General features: G+C 43.5%; 1 protein-coding gene across 8 annotated transcripts in view; it reads left to right on the top strand.

The window, feature by feature from the left end:
* The window catches only part of LLGL2 (LLGL scribble cell polarity complex component 2), a 70,292-nt gene that overhangs the window by 10,639 nt on the left and 41,455 nt on the right, over nucleotides 1-18,198 (top strand). For 7 of the 8 annotated variants that reach the window (XM_035104469.2, XM_035104468.2, XM_060271846.1 and 4 more), the window contains exon 2: nucleotides 4,758-4,861. In XM_035104469.2, coding sequence (XP_034960360.2) covers nucleotides 4,787-4,861 — 75 coding nt within the window. In that variant the 5' untranslated portion in view covers nucleotides 4,758-4,786. Of the gene's footprint in view, nucleotides 1-2,046; nucleotides 4,422-4,757; nucleotides 4,862-18,198 lie in introns of those variants that run through there. The other variant, XM_035104471.2, reaches the window with a different exon arrangement.

Here is an 18,198-nt window from a genome sequence, read left to right as displayed (position 1 = left end):
CAAATATATGGGACTCATTTCTAAAACTAAACATTCCATGCTTGTCAGAATACTGTGCTGATTTATGAGAATCCTTGTATTTTCACATTGCCCTGCTTGGCTAAATTAACTGGTACCAAAGCAGCATATTTAGAGGCAACTTACTTGTTCTGGCTTTAAGCCTTTATGGTCCACCTTTCCACCCAAAATTCAAAACTGTCTTACAATCCAAAGTTGGACAACTATTAGATGCATCTGCAGGGGTAAACTGGAAATTCTTACCTGTGGTCTGCCACAGAATACTGTTCCAGTTGATTTGCTCCTTGGCAGACCACCATATTTTATTATGTCATTGCTTTTATGTGGGGTGAACAGTCCTGAGATCTTCAGATGAATGGTGATATAAATTCAATAAATAATAAAGTAATAATAATAAGGAGGGTCTTAGGTTCCAGTCCCAGTTAATGACATGGCTGTCCAAACAGATCTCTTGATAATCTTGACTCTTATTAGAAAGCAGCTTTGTATGTTCAGCATTAAAAAAACCCCAAACCCTCCTTAATTCACATCCAATGGTTGCTAGTAATAATGGCTATGTTCTCCTCCTACTGTCGGAAACATTATGCTTCTGAATAGGTAAAAAAAGGTAAAGGACCCCTGGACGGTTAAGTCCAGTAAAAGGCGACTTAGGGGTTGCGGTGCTCATCTCGCTCTCAGGCCGAGGGAGCCGGCGTTTGTCCACAGACAGCTTTCTGGGTCATGTGGCTAGAATGACTAAACTGCTACTGGCGCATGGAGGTCTGTGACGAGTGCCAGAGCGCACGGAAACATCGTTTACCTTCCCGCTGCAGCGATACCTATTTATCTACTTGCACTGGCATACTTTTGAACTGCTAGGTTGGCAGGAGCTAGGACAGAGCAACGGGAGCTCACCCTGTTGTGGGGATTCGAACCGCCGATCTTCTGATTGGCAAGCCCAAGAGGCTCAGTGGTTTAGACCACAGTGCCACCCGCGTCCCTTATACTTCTGAATACTACTTGCTGAAACCGCAGAGTCGGGGAGAGTATGGTTGTGCCTCAAGTCCTGGTCTGCTTCCCATAAGGCATCAGGTTGTTGGCCACTGTAAAAACAGGCTGCTGGACTAGATGGGCCACTGGCCTGATTCAGCAGGGTCTTTTTCATGTTCTCACTCCAGCCTAAAGAACACTATGTGGTTTGATAGAACTGGGGAAAACTTATCCAATATGCGTTGCACATAGAAAACATGTCCCTGCAATGATTGTCCACAGCAGCAGTGGTAAAACTTTCTTCTGTTGGGGGCCACATGGGCTTATTGCTGTGACTGAGAGCCTTAAAGATGTTATTATTTGCTATTGTGAGATACAAAGGTGGTCCACAAACAGCTCAAGAATAATTGGATACAGCTGCTATAAATGACAAGATGGGTGGTGTGCCAGCCATCGTTTGTTTGCAAACTTTTCTAAGTGGGCTGTGTGAACTGCAGATTTTCTTCTGCTCTACTGGATCTTCCTTTTCCTTCCCTCAAACTCCCCCCCAAAAAAACCCCCAACATTTCCCTAAAACATGTCTGTTCATCTTGGATTTCTCCAACTTCCCAGGCCTTGCCCTTCTTAAACTGCTTTCTTCCAAGGCTTAATGTTTTTCATACCTTGTTTTGTGAGTGAAGGTAGTTGAACACTTGGCTTTGCATTTCCTGCTCCAATTGCTATTGTTTGTCCAGTTGCTTTGGGAAATTCCTGTATTTAATATTTTATTAGCTTTTGCAGGGACGTGGGTGGCGCTGTGGTCTAAACCACTGAGCCTAGGGCTTGCCAATCAGAAGATCGGCGGTTCGAATCCCCGCAACGGAGTGAGCTCCCATTGTTCAGTCCCAGCTCCTGCCAACCTAGCATTTTGAAAGCATGTCAAAGTGCAAGTAGATAAAAGGTACCACTACAGCGGGAAGGTAAACAGCGTTTCCTTGCTCGCCAGAAGTGGCTTAGTCATGCTGGCCACATGACCTGGAAGCTATACGCCGGCTTCCTCGGTCATTAAAGTGAAATGAGCACCACAACCCCAGAGTCGTCCGCGACTGGACTTAATGGTCAGGGGTCCCTTTACCTTTATTAGCTTTTGCAGAGGCATCAAGCAGCTAGGTATCTGCAGAGGTGCCAAATACCTTAAGGCTGTTGCATCTTCCATGGCAGTTGCTGATTTTTGTAGAAACAGATTAACAATTAACCTGTCTCCACACCAGATCTTGATGCATCAACCAAGGACCGCTGAATATTTTTCACAGCGCTGTAAACACCAGGTAGACTCCTACTTGCAACCGCTGTAGAAAGCATCAGTGTAATATGTAGAACTGCATGAACGATTGTGTGTTCCCAGGAATATGGCAGAGTGGCTCCTTTCATGAAAGCCTTGCTTTCCATTTGCTTTACCGTATTTTTAATAAAGGCTTCAATCCTCCATGCAGCAACAGATTATTTCACTGGAACCTAAGTGCCTGTTTTGAATTAGAATTTCAGCTAAAACCTCTAGGCTTTCATAGTGTCAGGGATTAATACAACCCCTTTGAAGAGATCAAAAGAGAGAATTGGTGTCTCTTGAACAGAGCATAGTCTCTTACTGGTGGTGCCTTATGTGCCACAGCCCCTAGCCTCACCTACACCTTCCTCTAATCACCCGAAATATTCTGTGAAAATGCAGATATTCTAGCCAGATACCAAAGTAAGTCTCTGAGCACAGGTTGCGCATAGTCAACATCACAAAATTCTAGGTAGTTGTGTTGGTGCACCAGGGAGAAAAAAATAAGAAGTTACAATAAGCTATTGGTTTTTATTAGTACCTCCAAAATTTGACAAGATAGTGAGCAAGCTTTCAAGTTCTCCAGAACTCTTCTGGGCACGATGTTGGAAGTCCCAAAGTATGCAGTTCTCACGAATGTTATTCTTTATATATTTAACAAAACAGTCGGTGTAGATAAAGCTGGGTGATGTTTTCTGTCCCTCAGGGAAGGGGAACTTTTTTCAACTTGAGGGGTCTCCCTCGCTCCTGGGCAACCAGTGGTGGCCAGATGCAAAAGTAGTGGAGCAATGCAGGTGGATGTTACTTTAATATACTAGTAGGCTACATACAGAACATTGGTGGCTCTGTGGCCTAAACCACAGAGCCTAGCCCTAAGGCTTGCCGATCAGAAGGTTGGTGGATCAAATCCCCGCAACGGGGTGAGCTCCCGTTGTTCGGTCCCTGCTTCTACCCACCTAGCAGTTCGAAAGCACATCAAAGTCAAGTAGATAAATAGGCGGGAAGGTAAACAGCATTTTCCGTGCGCTGCTTTGGTTCACCAGAAGCGGCTTTGTCATGCTGGCCACATGACCCGGAAGCTGTCTGCGGACAAATGCCGGTTCCCTCGGCCAGTAAAGCGAGATGAGTGCCGCAACCCCAGAGTCGTCCGTGACTGGACCTAATGGTCAGGGGTACCTTTACCTTTACCTTTTACATTCCACCCATGCAGATGCAAGAGGCTTCTGCATGCACCCACATCTCTTCAACCCTGGTTCATATTCCAGTCACATGCAACCACTTAAGGAGGTCGTGAAGCAGACTCAGTAATAGAATAGAATAATAGAATAGAATAATAATTTATTGGCCAAGTACTAATATACAGTACAGTACAGTACTTGGAATTTTGTTTCGGCTACATTGCAATGTAAAAGTACTTTATAAAAAGTGTGCAGAACACTATTTCAAGATCACCAGCAGAGTGACTTCAGAACAGGTTGAGGTGGTTGTCAGTGCCTCTGGCGCCAACTGAATGGAACTACCGGTAGTTGATAATGCTTGACTTTCGAACCTACTATAAAATTGATTCAGGGCTGTGGTTTGGCTGTGGCTGGGAGAGAGTCCCAAGCACTAGACTGGGCCCCTGGGTTTTCGGTTCCTCACTCCTTTCCTACCTTTTTCACTTGCTGCTTACAGGTTGAGTGTGGATCCTAATCCTGGTTTATATACCCTGGTTGGCCACTGTGACAACAGGATGCTGGACTGGATGGCTTGATCTGGCAGGTTGTTCTTATGCTTAGCGATTTGTATGTACCAGGATGGTGCAGCTTCGGAATAAGTAACGCTGAACAACATAATGTTGTATTCCTGTGCATGTGGCGTTACTGTTTCTTGTGACACAGAATAAGCTTAATTCTATTTAGTCTCATGAGAATAATTGAACTCCCTCTTCCTCTGTCCCTCTCATTCATTTAATATGAGACTGGTGTGAAAACAGATCCCAGTCAGGGTTGCCAACCAATCTGGGAAGTTGGGAGAGTCTCTAGAATTGATCTTTTAAAATGCTTATCTGCTGTGTTGTTGCTCAACTGTAGCCTGACTTCTGGTGCGTTCTCTTTTCTGCTTCTAGTCAGAGAAAATCGACCTGAAAGATGTAAGTTATTTCAGTTTTCCTCATGTGGAATGTTCTAGGTCATGCGTAGGTAAACTAAGGCCCAGGGGCCGGATCCGGCCCAATCGCCTTCTAAATCCGGCCCGCGGACAGTCCAGGAATCAGTGTGTTTTTACATGAGTAGAATGTGTCCTTTTATTTAAAATGCATCTCTTATTTGTGGGGCATAGGAATTAGTTCATCCCCCCCCCAAAAAATAGTCTGGGCCGCCACAAGGTCTGAGGGGCAGTGGACTGGCCCCCTGCTGAAAAAGTTTGCAGACCCCTGTTCTAGGTAGGTTGCACACAATCCTTATCAAATCTTCTTGTTCTTCCTTAGGTTTAGGGGCCAAGCGGTTAAAGAGGAAAATGAGAAGATTTTTGAGACCTGGACATGACCCAATAAGAGAGAGGCTCAAGCGTGACCTTTTCCAATTTAACAAGGTAAGTTTTGGACGTGAGTGCAGCCTAAGCGGAAACTAGTATGAACGCTTTTAAAGAGCAGCCTTCCTAGGCAAGCTGGAAGGTGTGGGATCACTTGTAGTTGTGTGGGACAATCCTTCTTCGGCCTTCAGGTTAGCTAAACAAATATTTGGTAAACTGGCGCAGGGCTTGCCAACAATGTGCTTTTTATGTATGTATGTGCCTTAAGCTAACGAATTATTTCCTGAGTTCCAGATGGACGGTCAGATCTTGTGACTTTTATTTATTTATTTCTTAAGGCAGAGGGGGCCTTTATCTCTTGTTTAGCAGTATTTTCTCCTTTGAGGAGTTAAACGGGAGCTATTTTGGTTTGGCTATAGCACTGCTGTTAAATAAACATGTATGGGGCGGTGTACAATTCTCGGGCTTACATGCACTTCCGTATGCTTGGATGTGGTTGGGAGGAGTGTTAGAATATGCTTCTTTTAAAAGCTTAAAAGCAGTCTCTGTGTGCTGCTGATCGCCGAGGTTAAGAACTGTGGGAAAAGTGCTGTATGTTGTGTTCTTCCTTTGGCAGCAGGTGTGTTATGAGCCAGCGCATTAATTGCTAAACCACGGTAACGGTAAATGGATCTCTCTTAGGATGTACAGAAGCTTGACCTTCAGCTAACATTTTGCTGCTTCTAATCTTCCATCGCAAAATGGTGTAACTATCAGCTCGGATGTAGTAAAACATTTATAGAATTTGTGTGGTGTATATTGTATCCTGCAAACTCTTTTACGTGAGTGTGTGTGTGTGTGTGTGTTTTGCAAGTGCTCAAGTAGTAATTTCCACAGCTTGATGTTCATGAAAAGGAGTGTCATGTGGATAAAAGGATGGTGTTGGGGAAAAAAACAGGAGGAAAGGTATGTAGGGCTTTGGTTGCCATGTTTAGCAGTGGCAACCGTAGCTGGACATGATTGCTGCATGTATTTTGTAAATGCTGGGGAGAGCTAAGATGATTTGATTGCTCAGTTGGATGCCACACCAAAGCACTCCTATCTTTTAAGAGGTTGAAGCTTTGCTTTTGTTCCATTTTGGGAACGATAACTTGAGACACCTCTGTGTTGGAGTGTGTGTGGTTTTTTTCATGCGTTGAAGCTATACAGTGGTATCTCGGGTTACAGACGTTTCAGGTTACAGACTCCGCTAACCCAGAAATAGTACCTCGGGTTAAGAAATTTACTTCAGGATGAGAACAGAAATTGCACGGCGGCGGCAACGCAGCGGCAGCGGGAGCGGGAGGCCCCATTAGCTAAAGTGGTACCTCAGGTTAAGAACAGTTTCAGGTTAAGAACGGACCTCCGGAACAAATTAAGTTCTTAACCCAAGGTACCACTGTAATCTAAATAACACCCATGGAAATAACACCTAGGAAACCCTGGACAGTAACCAAGTGCCAGAGTCAGCACATTGAAAGGTTCACTGTTGACATCTGAACCCAATTTGCTATTATCCTAGGAGCGCATTTCATACTTTGATCTGCTAAAGTGTGAACTAGGTGTATAGGAAGTGTGCCTGTTTAGACCCCTTTTTCATATTGCTCTACTGTATGGGTAGGCAAACTACGGCCCAGGGACCGGATCCAGCCCAATTGCCTTTTAAATCCGGCCCACGGACAGTCTGGGAATCAGCATGTTTTTACATGAGTAGAATGTGCCCCTTTATTTAAAATGCATCTCTGGGTTATTTGTGGGGCATAGGAATTCGTTCATCCCCCCCCCCCAAAAAAAATAGTCCGCCCCACCACAAGGTCTGAGTGAGGGACACTATACTGGCCCCCTGCTGAAAAAGTTTGCTGACCCCTGCTCTACTGCTTAAACTGAAATCTGCAAACGTTACATTTTCATCAGGTGTCCTGTTAATCTATTCTCAATTTCTCTGGTGTATGTTGTGTATATTCGTCAAAGCAGTAAGATTTGGTGGCAGGGAAAGCAGACAGCTTGCTTAAAAAAAAAAAAAGCCAGATGCTTGCAATTCATGTACAACTTGAACATATCCCCTTTTAAAATCTGTGCACGAAATAGGGAGAGGGAACAATTTATAACGGTGTCATTCGCCTGTGATAGGCTTTCCAGTGTTTTTCAAGGTAAGATTAAATACTTCGCAGTGCTGGAGTGCCTTGCATAGTTAACCATTGACTCAGTCCCATATCTACAGAGCAGTACTAACTTACCTGTTCTTAATTAACTATTTGTGTTCCATATGGGAAAGTGTTTTTCTCGGTGGTGTGCTGCCTAAGTGGAATGTTTGCTTTTCCCGTGTGAAGGACCCTTGTAAGTAGTGTAAAACTGTCAGATTAATTGACATTTTCATGGGGGAAATTCCAGAACCTGGTAATTTAAAGCATGTTGAATCTAATATTCAAATTTTCAGCGTCTTAGTGAAGGTGGTAGAAAAGCTCATTAACTACAATCTTAGGGATATGTTCAGCTCGCTGTGTGGAGTAATGCGGTAGTGACTCAGTAGAATGCCACTTTTCTCAATGAGTTTATCAAACCTCCTTGGTGATGAGAAACCGCTATTTCCATTTTTAATTGGCAGGTTTTGTGTGTGCGTGCACATACACTTTGCTTAGAAACCTTTTTCTTGTCTCACCCCCCCCCCTTTTACTATAGGTTTTATTCAGCTAACTTTTACCTAGAGTTAACACATGGAAACTAATGTACAAATGGGAGGTTGAGGTATAATTAGGGATGTTTACTTTGGGGTGCATAGTTCATGTGTGGGGCTTTTAAATCAGGAAATGGTGCCTTTTATAATTAAACCAACCATTTCTAAGGCTTGTGCCTCTTCCTGCACCAGCGTAAGTCTATCGTACTGTAATGATAGAAACCTTCTATCCGAAACTGGTGGAATGCTCTGTCTACCTCGCCTTTGCTGTGAAATCTCATCCACCCAAGTACCGTAGCACAGCCAAATTCATGGCATTTCTAAGTCAAATCCATGCCCTTGATGACTCATTAGTAGTGACACAATGCTGGCAACTTTTCTATGCGTGCATGTACATCGTCTAAGCAGTTCTGTCCTTGCTCAGTTCTATAATTATTATTTTTTTCCAGGTTGGCTGGGAAGCCGGTATAAAATCTTGGCTGGTATGGAAACACTGGATTCCCGCTGCACCTGCAAAGGCTGAACTTGTAGATGTGGCTGTCAGTGCAGTGTGTGGTTATAGCCACAAGCTGTTCTTAATTGTTTCTGGGATTTTCCACACACCCCCACCCCCACCCTTTCTGGGACTTTTGTTCATGCAGTACATAAAAAGCAGTTTCTCTGTCTGTGTATATTGAATAGCATGACAAGGGAAGTGATAACTTACTGAGTGCAATTTCGGCTTCTTAAAAAAGAAGAAGTTGCCAGACTCTACGGCATGTTTGTCTACAGAACAGAATGGAAAACAGAACTTCCTGATTGTAGATTCTGCTTTTCAGCTATAGCCCCTCAAAGTGGCTCCTGCGGAGGGAGACAATTCAGCTGGAACAGAAGCCAGGTGTCTTCTGGTGGTGGTGTCTTTGCCTCCTTCCCTCTCCTCTGCATCCCTTGTGGCTGGGTAGTCTGTTGGTTGTTCACCCTGTGTCAGGGGAAGAGGACATATTATTGGTAACCCTTGGCTTCTGAACGGAGAGACGAAAACTTCTTGGAATTTTCCCTTGCGCAGCGCTTAACTGTTGGGCGGTTCAACAGTACAGTACAACAAATCCAGCATTGCAGGGGTCAGGCAACCTGGCTTGGCATATCCCGAGAATAAAATCCCCAGTATTTCAGCAGTTCCTTCTTGCAAGGTGTCTGCTCTCTGGCTACAATTTTAAGTGCCACCCATGCTGGATTAGGCACTCCGCCCTGGTTTTGAAATAGTGTAATAATAGAATTGTGGAGGAAAAGAAAGAGGTGATGCATAGCACAAAGTTTGCAGAGGGACTGGGGATGAGAAATCCTGAGCAATTCTCCTTATATCATTATTTCACAGAGACGCTCTTCTAGTGGTGTCTTCTCTCTTATTTCAACCCCCTCTGCTTTTTTATATTTTTAACCCCCCTCCTGCTGGACAGTAGATAGACAGTGCAAAAACAAAACTATGCCGTGATAAATCCCTGAAACGAGATATTGATAAGGTGAATAATATTAAAACTCAACTAATGGTTACTCAAAGAAACACAATAGGTTTCAATTTCCCAAAAGAAACTAGGATATAGAAAAGACATGAAAATCTCAAAATAACCTCTAAATAAAGTAAACCTTGACGAGGTGCTGGCATAGCTGCCAAGTTATCCCTTTTTTAAAGGGAAATTCCATTATGCTGAATAGGCTTCCTCGCGAGAAAAGGGAAAACTTGGCAGCTATGGGTGCCGGCTAAGTGACTTGTTTCACTGGAAAATCTCTATCTGTTTCCTCAGCGGGAAAATGTTAAGGGGCTGAGGTTTCCTTCTAATCAAAACTCAACAGGAGCTGTAAGCTCTGAAAAGAATTTAAAATTAGATAGCAGTCAGGGATAAACTTCCCCAACATAAGGCTATAGTTGTTTAAACTAAAGGTTAGCTAACCTATGGGACAATTCAACTAATGAATATCATTGCTCTTAGAAAAGATTAAGTAAAGGGCTGGGAAAGCTCTCCTAGTTGTGATGGTGTGACGCCATTGTTCAGACTGCCTTTTTGGACATTAGATAGAGGCTGTGCAATAAGGACTGGGGTTTATGATGGCAGCAAGGGAGCTATGACACCCACAGTCAATAACGTTTGGGGTGGATGTGCGGGTGCTCCAAGAGACTGAGCTGTGAATCAGAAAGTCCCCAGTCCAAATCTTGCCTCTGCTAGGAACTCATAAAGTGGCTTTAGGCAAGCTGCTCTCTTGGCTTCAGTCCCTGCCTCTGCAATACAGGGGATAATAATACTGACATGTAGAGTCGTCGTTTTTTGGTTGAGTTTCAAAACTGGATCATGCCCGCAAAGCGCTTCAAACACTTAAGACTTTGTATTGTTTAAGTATCACGTGGGAAGAAGCTCTTGGTGGTTTTCAGCAGATGCACAGTGTAATGTTGAGCCTCCAAGCCTTACAAATTGCATCAGATCCAAGGGTTAGGATTGGTGGGTTCTCTGACTGCAGTTCCCATGTATTACTACTGCAGCAGGGAAAGAATGCTTTGAAACTGAACCTTCCCCCCCCCTCCCACCCCAAATGGCATGACCTCTTGCCCTTCCAGCTGCAACTGTTGAGCATTTCCCACTTCTAACCAAAATCTAGCCCCTCCAACATTCTTTGCCTTTTTTTTTTTGCTATTCTAAAGACAAGTCTTAAAACCTGCTGACTTTCAGGTGGTCTTTAAAAAATAAAAGAGACATATTAAACGCCCTGTTAATGCAGCTCCTAAAAGCCAGCATTTTATTTTCATACACTTGCAGTGCTGGCAATCTGGAGTGCTGTCCAGCCTTCATTTAAAACAGGCACCCCCAAACTCGGCCCTCCAGATGTTTTGGGACTACAATTCCCATCATCCCTGACCACTGGTCCTGTTAGCTAGGGATGGTGGGAGTTGCAGTCCCAAAACATCTGGAGGGCTGAGTTTCAGGGTGCCTGATTTAAAATGTCCATCAATTATTGTGAAGGTTCCTTTTTAAACTAGGATTTAAACCTGCCCATTTCGTTCTTTGTTTTAAGGATTTCCCAAAGCAGCCAGCGCTTCCAAGACTCTTGCCTGGATGTTGCAACATGCTTTTTTAACAACAGCAATTCCTGAAAATTGGAGGGAATGCTCCAGTTTGGATCCCTGTTCGACCCTGGAAGGTTTTGTTCTCATGGCTGTTCTTTCCTTCTGATTGTCTCTGTAGGTTCCTGTGTGTCCTTGCTTGGCTCTCCACATTGCAAGAAGCCCAGCAGAAGCAGCCTGCAAGTATTGTGCTCCAGGCTGGAGTCTAGGCTGAGGTGCTTAGTCATAGGTTTCTGCTGCTAGGTAAGGCAGCATCACACACACACTACTTGAGAGGCAGGCTGGAGTCTTTGCAGCTTTATTAAAGCTCTTTCCAGGTTGATATATTTTGACGTTCCTGCAGATAAAAGCAAAGCAAAAATTAAAGCAGATGTGAGCACTTGCAAAGAAGCCATATATGATGCTTGGTTTTACTTAGAGTAGTTCCATTGAACCTAATGAGCATGACTGAGTTAGATGCATTCATGTCAGTAGGTCTGCTTTGTGTAAAACACAGTGGAATACCACCCAATGGCTTTTGAGTTGAGGTTGAATTTTATAGGTCTATAAATATTTGCCAGAGTAAATGCCAGCATGTACCAATTTTAAAAACAAGGCTCTGAGCCCACCTTACTTCTCTGAACATACTGGCCTTTAATGGCTTCTTATCTTGAGTTGCTTGCTAGGTACTTCTGTGTTTAGTTTCCTCCCTTTAAATTGTGTCCACGTTACGGGTGGGCAGACAAATTTATTGAAACAGTTTTATATTGATCTCTTTTTCTGTTGAGCTGGACAGCTCTGTTGGTAGAGCACGAGTCTCTTAATCTCGGGGTTGTGGGTTCAAGCATCATGTTGGGCAATTCCCAATAAATAAATTGCTCTATTAGAAGGGACTTGCCAAAAGTGTTTACTTTCAATGCCAGGCTGAAGTCCTGAATATCCTTTGGTGGGAAGATACTAGCCAGTGTGCTGCCTGAAGAGCAGTTCTGTTTGGCTCTGTTGTCCTGTTTACAATGGCATGTTTGCTGAGAGCAGTATTCCTCTGCCATTCAGACCATTACAAGGAACATTGAGGCAAGTGAGTGCCTTGCAGGAATCTTCTGTTAGACGGATGGGGAGGTTTAGGATGAAACTCTTCAAGGAAAAGAAAGGAGTGGTACCTCCCTCTTAGTTTGGCTCATGTAAAAGCTCTTTGGGGCAAGCATGTCTCAACTGGCGGTGTTAAGTTCGCTGATTGGCAAAGCTCAGCTACCAGACAGGCTGGTTCACCTGTGTTTTACCTAACTGGAAGCATTCCACTTAATTCATACCTAAGAGGGGTTCCTTGCTTTTTCCAATGTCTCCTAACCTGCCCCGTTAATTGATGTAAACACAGGCTGTGTCTCATTGACTAAGCAGTTGTGAAAATCTGATTCACCACTGGCTAGACTTCTGCTCAACGCTCTCTCCCTTTCTAAAGGAGAATTCTGCAAAGCAGCTGTTCTCCTCGCAGTTGTAAAGAAAAACCCAACAACAATGGCAGAAGTGAGTGAAACAGCTGCCAATGTAAATCCTTTCAGTTTTGTGCTGGAGTTGGCCTGCTGGTTTACCACTGCTGCTTATTGCAGGCAGAACTCCCAAGCAAAAAGTGGATTTCTGTGTTTTATATTTTCCACCTGAATTGAAAAGGAAACAAAAACGCTCTTAAAAAGTGAAGGTTGCTGCTGATCACCTTCTGAGGTTTCTCTCTCTCTCTCTCTCTCTCTCTCTCTCTCTCTCTCTCTCTCTCTCTCTCTCTCTCTCTCTCTCTCTCTCTCTCTCTGTGCTAAGGCAGTATTACAAGAAGTCCATTGTTCTATCTTCTTCCCTTCCCCCACCCCCTTTCAAGGTACACCTGCTCCTCTGGTCTCTTGGTGCATGTGATGTAAAATAGAGCCAGGCATGCAGTTTCTGTCTGTCTCTCCTTTTAAAATCTGAAATGAATGCATGTAAGTGCAAGCTAAAATGTGCAAATAAATCTTGGTAATTGGCCTCATTCATTATAATCAGTAATCACACCTGCTACGCTATAAATAGCTGGAAAGCTGTGGTCAATGTTCATGGAACTAAGAAATAAGTAGTGTTAGATGGAATGTAATGAAGGTAAAGGGACCCCTGATCGCGGACGACTCTGGGGTTGCGCCGCTCATCTCGCTTTACTGGCCGAGGGAGCCGGCGTTTGTCCGCAGACAGCTTCCGGGTCATGTGGCCAGCATGACTAAGCTGCTTCTGGCGAACCAGAGCAGCACACGGAAATGCCGTTTACCTTCCCGCTGGAGCGGTACCTATTTATCTACTTGCACTTTGACTTGCTTTCGAACTGCTAGGTTGGCAGGAGCTGGGACCGAACAACTGGAGCTCATCCCATCACAGGGATTCAAACCGCCGACCTTCTGATCGGCAAGCCCTAGGCTTTGTGGTTACAATAACACAAATATTGTTTGTGTAGCTGAAGCCATTACAGAAGATTGGGGGGGGGGGTAGATAGTCTCTCAAATGGGGTGTGAATGATGCAGCACTGGGAGGAGAGGGGAAACTGGGGGACAGGGGACGCTTTGTGCAAGCAGAGGAGCCTTCCATTTATGTGGCATGCTGTTTGGATCCAAGCCATTTTTCCTATTTAATGGCCTTCCCCAAATCTGGAGGCAAAGGGGCAGTTAAGAACTGTCTTTATGAATCCATGTTCCTTAAAGGACATGGATAGAAATAGTTTTTTTAATTAAAAAAACTGGATTTTAAATGGTTGTTTTTAACTATGTTTACTATTATCACCACCATCACATAGAAAGCACCTAGTATTTTGTAACCACTGTAGAGGGATTAAAAGATAAGGTGCTCCCTGCCCGTAGGCTCAATCTAGTTGATATGACACAGAAGGAAACAAGGAGCTGGGTGGGAAGAGGAAAGCTAGCAAACTGAGGCGCCAGTTATTGAAGCTGCATAGTTGCAGCAGCAGCATCTGATGTGGTCAGTTGGGCCTTCCTGCCTTTAAGTACAGAGACATAATACCTGCAGCTCTCTGCCACCCAGTTGATGGCAGAAGCTAGAGTATGTGACCCTCTGCAGCCTGCAACTGGCATTTGGAGCCAAGTGTTCTTTTCTGGTGGTTGGGTAGGGGCGAACCAGGTTTCCTGTAGCTTCTGCTGCTACAGCCAAATTATGAGGCTAGTCTTGTTGTGTTTTCTTTCTAAAACTCTGATTTAAAGTGTCATCTATATTGAACCTTTTAAATTGAAGCCAATAGATTGTGTTTTCCTGTTAAAAACAAAAATGGAGGGGGAAATAATCTGATACAGTCAAGTACAGTATTGCAAATATGGCCTATTCTCATTGTAAGTTTTTTTTCTGCTGGGCCCATGTTTTGACATATCATCATCATTATTTATTTCTATACCGCTTTTTATTCAAATAAATACCAAAGTGGCTTCCAAACAAAAGATAAAAATAACATAATGGAACATCACAAATACAGCATAAATTGTATAGAGTACTTTACAAATCATTAGTGAAACAATCACAAATCACAAACAAAAAACAACTACCATCTATATAACACTATTAACAAAACAACTAAGAAATAAGCTAAACATCACAGTTACACCAAAAATCATACTATAGGATTCACAAAGGTACTACAGCATTCATATCTATGAAACAATATTAACAACATTAACAAAATAGCAACAAAACAAACAAAGCCCTGTTGAATTTGTACGCATACTTGCCCCACCACCATGACTCATAAACTTTCATTCTATTCAATGCATCAAAATACACTTGCACATAATGTTCCTGGCAGCAATTCCCTTCTGAAGGGTTCTTGCGATGGAGGTAGTCAGCACAAAGACACACTCCCCTCACATCCTTTCTGCCACTATGACACTTCTATCTTCATAACAGAAAAATGGAATACCAGAATAAGACCAGGCTGCAATTTGGAGGTTAGGTGATACTCGTGACGTGTGTTCAACTATGATTAAAAATATCATCAGTTAACATATCTACATGATCTGTGTGGGAATGATAACATACTTGTAATATCACATTAAACCCTTGAAACCCGTTTCCAGTTTTCTTAGGGAAAACGCCTTAAAATTATTACATTATCATCACAGGCACTAGCTTCTCTAGAGCCTTGGAGATAGCAAGCGTGTATTTCACCAAGATCGTTTTGCTGAATCTACCTTTTTATGCCTTAAAATTACCAAAACTCTGCAGTGTGTAAATTCCTTAGATTATTAATATTTATGACTCTACCAACCCTGTATTGACATTTACTTCCATGGCGTAGCACTTACGGGAAGTTCTGGGCTCTTGGGCTGCAATCCGAAAAGTCCTATTGAGTAGACATGTATAGGATTGCTCTGTAAGTCCTTAAATCTTGCTTAATGCATAAATACAAATAATCCCTTACAGTCACAACTGCCCGTTTTTCAGTAAGCATACATAATTCTGTACTGTGATAAACATGTGATTAAAGACACAGACTTTAATTTGTTACTCTAATAATAAAATCTTTAATAAATATGTGAACTACAAAATAAGCAACTTTGAAAGATTAAGAAATTAGAGCACTTCAGTATCTCAGGACTCTGAAGACTTTTCAGATCCGCACTGTATTATTCTCTTCCTCCAACAATAAAATCCTTGAAAGACAGACTACAGTGTGAAATTCCTGAAGTATAATTGTTATCAGCTAGTTTGAGCCCTGAATGAATACAACCAGGATAAGGATTTTCATGAACGTAACAAAGCTAGGAAGATCTATTGTCACAAATAGCTGCAATTCTGTATGGTTACTGTGCTTGTTCTGTTCAGAGATGAGCTTTGTACGGAGACACTGCAAACTCTACACATGATCTTTTGACCTCACTATTTATGTTTTTCTGCCTCTCTAAGCCAACAGAGGATAACACTTCATGCAACTAACCATGTAAGTGGGCTCTAGTCTCCAAAACCTTAAGGCACCGTGAATCTCTAAAGGGTCACAAGACTCTTGCAGATCAGCTTGCTGCAGCAAACTAGCATGCCTAGTAGCCCTCTAGATAGAATATGCTGTGGGATTATCTCACTTCTGAGTCACTGCCTTCCTCTTTCCAGCTGAACTTCAACATTTCCCCCCTTTTAAAGGGAAGCCAGGGTTTTACAGGCCATGCACAACAAGTACAGTACTTGGGGAAGGGATTGGCAGTTGTGCTTGCTTGCTTCTTTGTCTATAAACTAGCATGTGGATATATGAACAATCAGAATATTACACGTTTTTTTCTGTACTGCTAAAGCTGTCTTTTAATTGTCACAGATGACAATATTCTTGCACCTTTAAAATCTGTTCAGGGCTTTCTTGTGTGTGAATCTAAAGCAAGGCCGAGGAGATCAGGAAACCAGAACGGGGGCCTGAAGCACATTGCTGCTCTTGAACTGTGACAAAAGTACAACAGAGATGTTAGAGCGTAGGTCCTCCGTAGCGATGAGGCATTCCTCCAGTCCACATTCCCAAGCCCTTCTTAAGGTACCCAGTGCCAGCTCTACGGTCAGGCTGGGTGGCGCAGCTGCTCCCGCCCGCCCACTGCCCGCTCCGCCACGCAGCACTAAGCGCTGCGCGCTAAGCCCGCCCACCGTGGAGCAGCACCCTCAGCGGCCGCGCTGCGCGCTGATCCCGGCCGCCTGCCCGTCACGCTAGAAAACGGGGGGGCGGGGGCGGCGGAGGGATCAGTCGCACCATGGCACCAGGGTGCCAAAGGTGCCTAAGACGGCCCTGAAGGTACCGGTAGCATCCTTGGCTACAGTACTGGGAACAGCCTATTGAAGAAGGCAATGAGGTGAAAATGGACTCTTCCCAACTGGCATAGTTGTGCTCGGGCTTGGCTTAGACTGCTCAGGTGGTATATGGGAAACTGAAATGGAACCAGTGCCCCTCTTAGGCGCTGGAGATGGAGAATTTGCTGTCCCTCCAGATAATGTTGTTTGACTCCCATCAGCCCCAGCAGTCATGGTCAGTTGTCAAGGGTGTTGGGAGTTGCAGTCCAACAGCGTTTGGAGGACTCTGGGTTCCCCACCTCTGCCTTTGATACTCAAGGCCTCCGCCTTCGCTAGCAACTCCCATCAGCCCCAGCCAGTACGGAATGATGGGTGTGCAGGTTCCTCATCCCTGCACACAGGGATGATCTGTCAAACCTCTGCCTTGTAGTTTCCTGTAGTGATCCTGAATGAAAACCGCTGGGTCAGTTTCTCTTCAAGTCTACAGTGCTTGCTCAGCTACTCCTCTCCTGTACCAGGCTGACATTTTTACTGAGGAAATGTTGACTTTATTCTGGCACTCAAATAGCTGCTGTCCCTCAGGCGTGGTCTTAGTGTTTGGCTGCCTTGTGGCCTTTGGGCTCCTTTTGAGAAACGAAGGGAAGAAACACTGCATGTGTTTTATTGGTGGCTTCTCAGAAATGCCATGCCGGGTGAGGTCATAGTTCTGTGGTGAAGCATGTCTTTGGAGGCCACAATCTGGGGTTCAGTTCTTGCTGTCTCTGGTTAGAGGACTTTTGGCAGCAGGGAAGACAGAGCTTTTGAAGCACCAAGCGGCAAAGAAGAGTGTGGCAATATTCAGAAGGCCAGCTGCTTCTGTTTACATTGAAAGGACCGCTTCCTCAGAAGGAGACCCTCACGGTGCTTCTGAAATAAAACATAATGTTTGTTCCTACGCAGCTGGATCTTTGTGTGCTTGTTTTGTTGTCTTGAGACATTGCAATTATGGGGTGCTGTTGTCAAGGAAGGCTTGACTGGGCTATGTGGGTTATTGATCTGACTCTGTGTAAGATGGCAACGGCAGACCTTCCAACAAATAGGTGTCAGCTTTTGTGGCTAGCTGTGTTTACAGAGCAGAGGAAGTGCCATGTAAGGTGGTTGCGGCTTTGTTTTATCAAATAATGCAGACTCTCTTCTGCCTGAGAAGATGGATTCACATAAACAAAGCGAAAATGAGAGTACAGGAAATAGCTCTAAGTTACTTGGAAACCAATCTCTCTCCTGCTCATGCTGAAGCCGTGGTGGTTGGATTGCAACCTTTGAAAGTCTGTACCGTTCAGCACACCTTTTAAAAACTGGTTTAAAATGGGTTCCCTAAAACTAGAGGTAAAAATTCTTGGTGTAAACCCCTTCTGATTCTGCCAAACTTAATCCGAAAAGGTACCTTATCTTGACTATAATTGTCTGACTTCACGATTGAGGTACAGGTGAAACTCAGAAAATTAGAATATCATCGAAAAGTGCATTTATTTCAGTAATGTAACTTATTATTTTCTATTTTTCTTTTAATTTTTACAAATGCTTTCTTTTGGAAATTCCACAGTAATAAAACAAATAGTTACAATAATACAAAAAATAAAAATAAACATCGCCATTACATTTCATTAATTACATTCCATTTATAATTGACCCGCCTAACGACAAATAATTATAATTACAACAAATAAAGGCTTGACATACGTATGTTGCTTTGCATGTCATGCATCTATCTAATATATTGGTTTCACCTTTTAAGTTGCATTACTGAAATAAATGCACATTTTGACGGTATTCTAATTTTCCGAGTTTCACTGTATATTAATGATGGAAGGAAAATAGTGA

This window comes from Zootoca vivipara, chromosome 2, assembly GCF_963506605.1.
Source record: "Zootoca vivipara chromosome 2, rZooViv1.1, whole genome shotgun sequence".
NCBI classification, from domain to species: domain Eukaryota; kingdom Metazoa; phylum Chordata; class Lepidosauria; order Squamata; family Lacertidae; genus Zootoca; species Zootoca vivipara.
Note: the sequence above shows the minus strand (reverse complement) of the source record. Positions and strands in the feature narration are given on the sequence as shown.